General features: G+C 50.1%; 1 protein-coding gene across 1 annotated transcript in view; it reads right to left on the bottom strand.

The window, feature by feature from the left end:
• Nucleotides 1-6078: 6078 nt before the first annotated feature.
• Nucleotides 6079-7259, bottom strand: part of USP20 (ubiquitin specific peptidase 20) — a 61438-nt gene continuing 60257 nt past the window's right edge. Inside the window, exons 22-23 of the mRNA XM_006834868.1 lie at nucleotides 6604-6675; nucleotides 6079-6255 (exon numbers count right to left, since the gene is read on the bottom strand). Coding sequence (XP_006834931.1) covers nucleotides 6095-6255; nucleotides 6604-6675 — 233 coding nt within the window. The 3' untranslated portion in view covers nucleotides 6079-6094. The remainder of the gene's footprint in view (nucleotides 6256-6603; nucleotides 6676-7259) is intronic.

Raw genomic sequence — 7259 nt, 5'->3', positions numbered from 1 at the left:
AGAGAAAATGCCAAATGATGATCAGACCTCACTGAAGGCTTAGCTTCCTCAAACAAACTGAAGGAATTAGCTTTCAAAGACAAATTTGGCCAGCTCGTCTTGTCATTAATGCTGGGAAGGATGGTCCATAAGCTTTAATGAGCCAAGGCTTCTGAACAATGGAGAATTGGTGGTATGAATGGTTAAGCACACTCCACTACTAACTGAAAGTTTGGTGGTTCGAACTCACCCAAAGGTGCCTAAAAGAAAGGTCTGACTTTCTGCCTTGAAAACTCTAGAGTGTATCACATGAGGTTGCCATGAGTTGGGGTTGACTTGAGGGCAACTGGTTTGGCATTTTGGATTTTTTACATAGGCGAGAGACTGCTGAGAGGATCTATTACTGTCTTAAATCCTTGTCTAGGTTGCTAAACCAAAGGTTAATGTCAGAAGAATATTAACAGCGTGTTCTTTCTGGGCTTTGTCTTACTTTGGGAATAATCTGTCTCGGTGTAAGAGGTGGGATGTTTCTACCTGTATCCCTTAGGCACCCTCCTGCCAATGTTGAGGCTGGATTTGGGGCATGGGGCTCCACTTCCGTTTCCTCCATTGTAGGCTGAGGATACCTTCTCCCTCAAGAAGCTGCGGGGATAACAGGAGAACGCTAGGAAAGCACTTGAGAAACTGCAGTTATTCACATATAATTCAGAGCTTATTTCAAAATTCTCGTGGGATTGTTTCATTCCACTATTGGGCATCATTTGTGACTCGCTCTGAGCTCGTTGGGTTTTCAAACAAGAGTGCTGTCTGGTTTGTCTTATCTTCATGTACCTAGTCAGCAGAAGTGTTTGGGGAAGTTGGCTCCTCAATGGGTCCATCCAGACATTCCTGAACCTTGTGCTTTCAGTGGTCCCATGTCCATCCTGTGGGGTTGGCAATAGTAACTTGGAGCTGTGCTCCCACAAGATTGCATTTTCAGGTGCACTTGGGGAAGCCTCCTTCAGTAGGACTCTTGAGTCAGAGGGTGCCAGTGAAGCACTAGTCTGTCCGCAAACACAGCACTGACCAGTAGGACAGGCTCCTCAGGTCTGGTTGGAAGTCTCAGCTGCCCCTAGGCATCCTCAAGCCTGTCCCGGTCTCCTAGAGCTCTTTGATGCTGCCCCCCTCTCCTGCTTCCCCAGCTCCCCACCCAGACTTGTGGCCACTCATTCATCCTCATGGCAGCAGTGGGGGCCCTACCGGAAGCCAGTCAATGTGTGGGCAAGGATGGAGAATGAGGAATCCTGGTGTGGTGCTGTGGGCTAATGCTTCAGACTGCAAGGTCGTTTGAACTGCAAGGTCGGTGGTTCAAGCTCACCAGCTGCTCTTTGGACACCCTATTACAAGGTCGCTATGAGTTGGAATCCACTCGACGGCACTTAACAACCTGGAAATGAAAACTAAAATTGCTACTGCAAAGGATGAATGGTGCGGGTCTTGAGAGGAAGGGCGCAGGCAGGCGGGGACAGACTGTGAACTGTAGAGCCCACTCTGGCGACACCCTGTGGTGGTGTCCTGAACAGTGAGAAATTGGTCCGTCTCTGATGAGATCAGTCTCCTCCCTCAGGCCTCTCTATCCTTCCCCAAGAAAGGGAAGATCATAGTCCATGTTGCCAGGCCCCTTGGAGACCCAGCTGTAACACAGACGGCTGCAAACTGGTTCTAAGCTGCCACTCTGTGTATCAGAAGCGATTTCTCCAGAGGTGTGTGGAGTGCCTGACTTAAATACTCTGTCTCTGTCCTGGTGATCTGGTGACATTTACTTAACATTACTTCCAATTAGCAGGGACATCTCTGGGCCTAAAAAGGACAGTAGAAATGGAGAAAGGCTGTCATGTGTGCCTTTGTTCTCAGAGCTAAGGACTGGGGGAGAATTGTCTCAGTGTGCCCAGCATTCTTGTCAGGATGGGTCACTGCACCCCAGAGCATGGACAGTATGCACATCCTCGGCTGAACTGCCCTGAGCCTCCGCCAAGTCCATTAAGTTCCCAGCCCCAGCCCTCCAAATGCACACCATCTGGGCTGGTTGTTGGTGTCAAACAGAAGAACGAAGCTACATCCCTAGGGCAGCTTTCCAGAACATAATTTGTCCAAATTGTTTGTTACTCTCTCCCATAGTATTTCCCAAAGGCATTAATTGCTTCGGAGCAACAGCTCACTTGGCTATAACAACTAAATACCTCTTTGCTACAGAAAAAGGTAGACTAGGGAAAGAGCTAGAGGGAGTTAAGATTCTAAAACACCATGAACTTCCTAAAGGGACACAAAATTAGGTAGTGTTAAGTAAGACTTTCAGGATGATTTGTGCTTGCACTGAATTTAAAATAGGACAAAAGTAGAAAAACTAAGCTCTGGATGAGACAAAACCAACAGATGCACCTTAGATGACCGCTTACAATCGACTCACCAAAGTAGGATGTACAACACTGTCTTTGTGGACTGTGTTCATTGGCCTTGGTATCTCCTTGAGACTGTGGTCCTGAGTCCAGGTTCAATAATAACTCATTCTCTCGGGGTGTCTGGTTATGGATAAGTTTTCATAACTTTGCCCCCTGTATGCTCTGCTATATTTGTAGCATGTCTAAATACCTATGCAGAAAAGACACAAGGAAACAATTTGTCCAAAGGACTAATGGGCCAGCCTCCACCACCCTGAAACCAGAACTAGATGGAGCCTGGCTGACCCTCTGAAAGGGATCAAAATAGGAGGAGGTCCTGACTAGAGTATGAGGAAAATGTGGAACAAAGCTCAAAATATTAAAACAGACCAGGTTTACTGGTCTGATGGAGACCTTCAAGCCTGAAACAAAACTCTCCCATGGTTCAACTTTCAGCCAAACACCAGACAGGCCTATATGGTGAACAGTAATCCCAGGGAGGTAGCACTCCTTAAACAGTCAAACCGTATGATATCAAAAGGCCATTTGCCCAGAAACAAAATTCAGAAGGCAGGAGGGGATAAACGGAGAGGAGGAGGAATGGAAACGAAGTGGGAAGAGTGCTTTTACATTGTGGGAACTGCAATCAATGTCACAAATGAAAATGTGTATGAATTGAATGGAAAACCAATTTGCTCTGTAAACTTTCACCCAAATCACAATGAAAAAAATTTTTAAGAGGTGGAAACTAAACAGGTTGAGCAGTTGCATCCTGCAAATGTATTTCTGATAGAGATTTGTGGGCATAGGCACAGGAGAGGAGAAGCCTTCAGAGACATGGAGAAGTGGGCCCACAACACAGCTCCAGTCGGAAAGCGGTGGCTTTTGGCTTCCCTAAAGAAGTGCACTGCCTACAGACCTCGACAGTGGAGACGGCGCAGCCTCCACCGGCTGGAGCATTTCCTGTCTGCAGCTCGGTTTCTGAAGTAGACCACCGGAGACTCACTCAACAGTTTGTCTACCAATTCCAGAATCTAAGTATGAACAAGCCCCTTAAAAGTCTGATATTTCGGGGAAAAAATGTAAAGGACACATTTTAAGGTCATACAAGTAAATCAGGACTCCTGGTGTGGCACTATAGGATAAACACTGGATTGTGTTCGCAGTTCAAACCCACCAGCTATTCCTCAGAAATCCCATATAGTCGGAGCCGACTCGAAGGCACTTAACAGTAACAGTAATAACAGGTAAAACAGGGCCCATTTCTCCCCATCCTGCAGCACAAACCTCCCCAAATCAATAAATCTCCCAGACAAAACCTTCCACTCTCACCTTCCATGTTAAAGAAGAGCAAATCACAAAATAAATACGATGGATTCTGTGACTATAATGTTCAAATGTGAGTAAAACTGAGTAGTGCTTGGAAAGCCCGCTGTGTGGTGAGACTATGAAGAAGGGTGAGCAGGCGAGGGGCTCCGCCAGGGTGTGCTGAGGTGGCACAGGGTGTCCCGAGGGGCCTGGAGATGTCACACACATACAGGCAGTGGAAGCACTGTTACCATGTTATCATTCATGTTGAACATATTGATGCATACTCAGGAGTGATGGATTTCGCAAGCACACTTCCTTAGCAGTCATACACAAAATTCTCAAACTCTTCTCACCTCCCCAAACACCCCAGAAGTCTAAACAAATCCAACCAAGGACTACAAAACCCTGCTGTGATGAGTGGGCCCCCACCCATGGCGGCCTGATGACAACAGAAGGAATTGCTGCCTGTCCTGTCCTGTGCCTCTCCAGACGTTCACTGTTGTGACTATAAACACACCCAGTGCTGCCCACCAGAACTGAGGTGCCCAGAGGGCAACCCTCACCTCAGCCTGTTCCGGGCAGTGGGGCATCCGGTCCCAGGGATCCCAGCTCCCACCCTTGACCAGTCCTGAGGGAAGGTAACAGCCTGTTTGGCAGCTACCCCAAGTGGTTCCCGGAGCACTCCAAGTCCACCAGTGACTGGCCCATGGTCTGCAGACACCAATCAGGTGGGGAACCTCAGTCACTGAGCATATCTGGCCCCACTTCTCTGGGGCAGGGGCTGGTTCCAGGAAAAAGAAACTGAAATGGCTGCGGAGTGACTCTAGTCCATGCACTTGCTCTTTCATTTCCAGATGGTCTCTTGTTTCAGAAAGCCACTTGTGTGTAGAGCTTCTTTCTGTGGACAGTCATTTGTAATGTTAATTGCTATGGCGCCATGCAGCCTGTAAGGACAGAGCATGGGTCCTCATCCAGACAGCAAGCTTCAATTTTCCCTTCAGCAACAGAGTTAAGGGCAATGAAGACAGAGACAGTGGTGTGGGGGTGAGGAATGTATATGTATTTATCATGACATTCTGAACACAAACCAGAGCACGTCAACGACGCAGGGAGGGATGGCTACGTCACACACAGCACAGCACGCAGCCGCAGAGGCTCTGGGAAAGGTTTGCTGCTTTCAGCAACAGCAACAGCTTTCAAAGGACAGTGGCAAACATCAAGCAATCCCAACAGGGGCAACTTCTCTGATCCACATGCTGCCTGGTGGGAAAGGAACAGGATCCCGATAACACCATGAAACAGAAGTCAGCAGTGGCGACATGTGGCTGGAGGCATCAGGGGCCCTTGGCTAGAACTGCCTGCTGGTTTGGACCCCTTCCTCACACCCCGTCTGCTGTTTTGCCTGGAAAGCTTTAGTGCTGCCAGAAACAAGTCTCCAGTCTTGGTGAGCTCAGCCTTGGCCCTGCTCAGCATCCAGAAGAGATGCTTCTCGAGAGCTACTTGTAAGAGTGAGTTGGCGCGCCCCACTCCGGGCTGAGGTTTCCTACAGCTCCCAGGTGCTGGGGAGGTGGGTGTTTCTCCAGCATCAGCCCCCAGGGAAGCTGTATCGACAGCACTGCAAGGTGGAAATGTCCCCTACTGGCAGAAAGCCTGCCCTCTCCTGAGGTCCCAGTCTTGAATGAGTCCAGTCTTTTGGAGAAGAGCCTGGGGCCTCAGTATCCTTTCGGAGGGGGGACAGCTGTGGTGGTGAGTGTGAGCACCCTCCCCCTCCCCTAACAAAGTGCACAGTGGCAAGTCCTTATGAAGCAGCAGCGAATCCCTGAGCCTCTGTCCTAAGGCCACAGCCCCTGATGTTGGGGCCAACTCAGGCCCCAAGCCCAGGTGTCTAAGGGCCCAGGGCTCCAGGGACAAAAGCTGGGCCCAAGCGAGCGAGAGGGCAGGTTTGAGGGAACACGATGATAATAACTCATCAGTTCATCGTCAGAACAAAGACTCAAAATAATATCACAGAGCCTTGGTCATTTAAACAAACCTGAAGTGAATCTATTTCCCAACTGTGGAGTTACTCACTGTGAACCAAAGTTCCTTTTCTGCCTCTTTACATATCCAGGGTTCCATAGTGGCAGCCTTCTGGGGCATCAACACTGCCCCCCACAGGGAGGAAGGGGGAGGACGGGCAAAGGCAGCGGCCTATGGGAACACCTGGTTCGCTCAACACAACAGGAGTCCACATAGGGTTCTGTGGAGTGGCCTTGTGGAGGGTGAGTTTAAGGACGTGCTCTTCTGACACTCATAGGGACACAAGAGGGTCTCTGGAGAGGGACAAGGGGACCCAAGAGTCCCCTGGAGGGAGCCAGCCAGGACGACTCACAGATCGGCCCAGAAAATCACACAGCCCGGGTCTCAGCTTCAATTTTTTGCTCTCCATGTAAAGTCTCAGGGCCCGGGAGCTGGACCACACTCTGTCGGATAGCAATCTCTGGGCCACCTCCATAAAGGGTGTTCAGGTAGCTCCAGGTCTCCTCAGAAATCTGCCCATAGTCGGCTCCTACAGCAACAGGAGAGTCGCCCAGTGGCAGAGCAGCCATGGGCTTCACATGCTAACTTGTCACACATACATCTCAGGATTTTCCAGAGAAACAGCCACTCTGCTAAGGACCCCAGGGGACACACCTCTGACTGTTGTCCCTTCTTTCCAAGGAGGTGGGCTTAACAAACAAGGCGGGGCAGGCCAAGCCAGGAGAAGGGAATAAAAGTGGGGAAGGGGTGTGAAGGGTAGGGGCTAAGGACCCATGTAGAGGCCAAGCACCTCAGACCATCTATCTGCTCAGTCCCCTGGGCCTGGGCTGGACTCAGGGGAGGCAGAGGGCCAGGGCGCCAGGCGGGAGAGACTCACCCTGCTTCAGCTGGATGTGGCCACTTCCCTTAATCTGCACAATCCTGCTGTTGTCAATGGGCCCGGGGGGCTCTGGAACACACATGACTCAGCTTAGCACTGCTGGATTCTTCCAGCAGTAGAAAGACACCCCAAGTCCCAATCTCTGCTACAGGCCTCCCCGCCTCCACAGATAACAGAGCCATCCTGAAAGAGTGAATCCAACTTTTGAGGTTCTAAAGGAGCCCAGAGGTCAGGGGATCAGTCTTGAACAGGTGAGGTACCTAGGCACTGACTCCATATCTATCAGAGATCTGAAAGCCTGGAGGAAGTCAACACATCCTGCTACCCATCAGAGGTAACTTCTAGAACTCATGTGCTACTTTCTACTCTAGCTATTGTCAACAGTGGATGATGCCCTAATCTCTGATGGTGGCTGTCCCTGCAGAAACCCCTTCCTGTGTGCCTGGCACAGTGTTTAGCATTGGGATGAGAACAGTTCACAGAACAGAAAGTGAAACTGAGACAGGTTAGGGCCTAGCTGACAGCAAGCAAAACTCTTGGGTCACCTTCTTCACAGCCACATGTGACTGTGACCACCCCAAGAGGGACTGTGCTGCCTCAGTACCGTGGGTGGCAGCCAGCACTCCTTCCCTAAGACCGGCTGGTGCTTATGT

Source organism: Chrysochloris asiatica, unplaced genomic scaffold (genome assembly GCF_000296735.1).
Source record: "Chrysochloris asiatica unplaced genomic scaffold, ChrAsi1.0 scaffold00014, whole genome shotgun sequence".
NCBI classification, from domain to species: domain Eukaryota; kingdom Metazoa; phylum Chordata; class Mammalia; order Afrosoricida; family Chrysochloridae; genus Chrysochloris; species Chrysochloris asiatica.
Note: the sequence above shows the minus strand (reverse complement) of the source record. Positions and strands in the feature narration are given on the sequence as shown.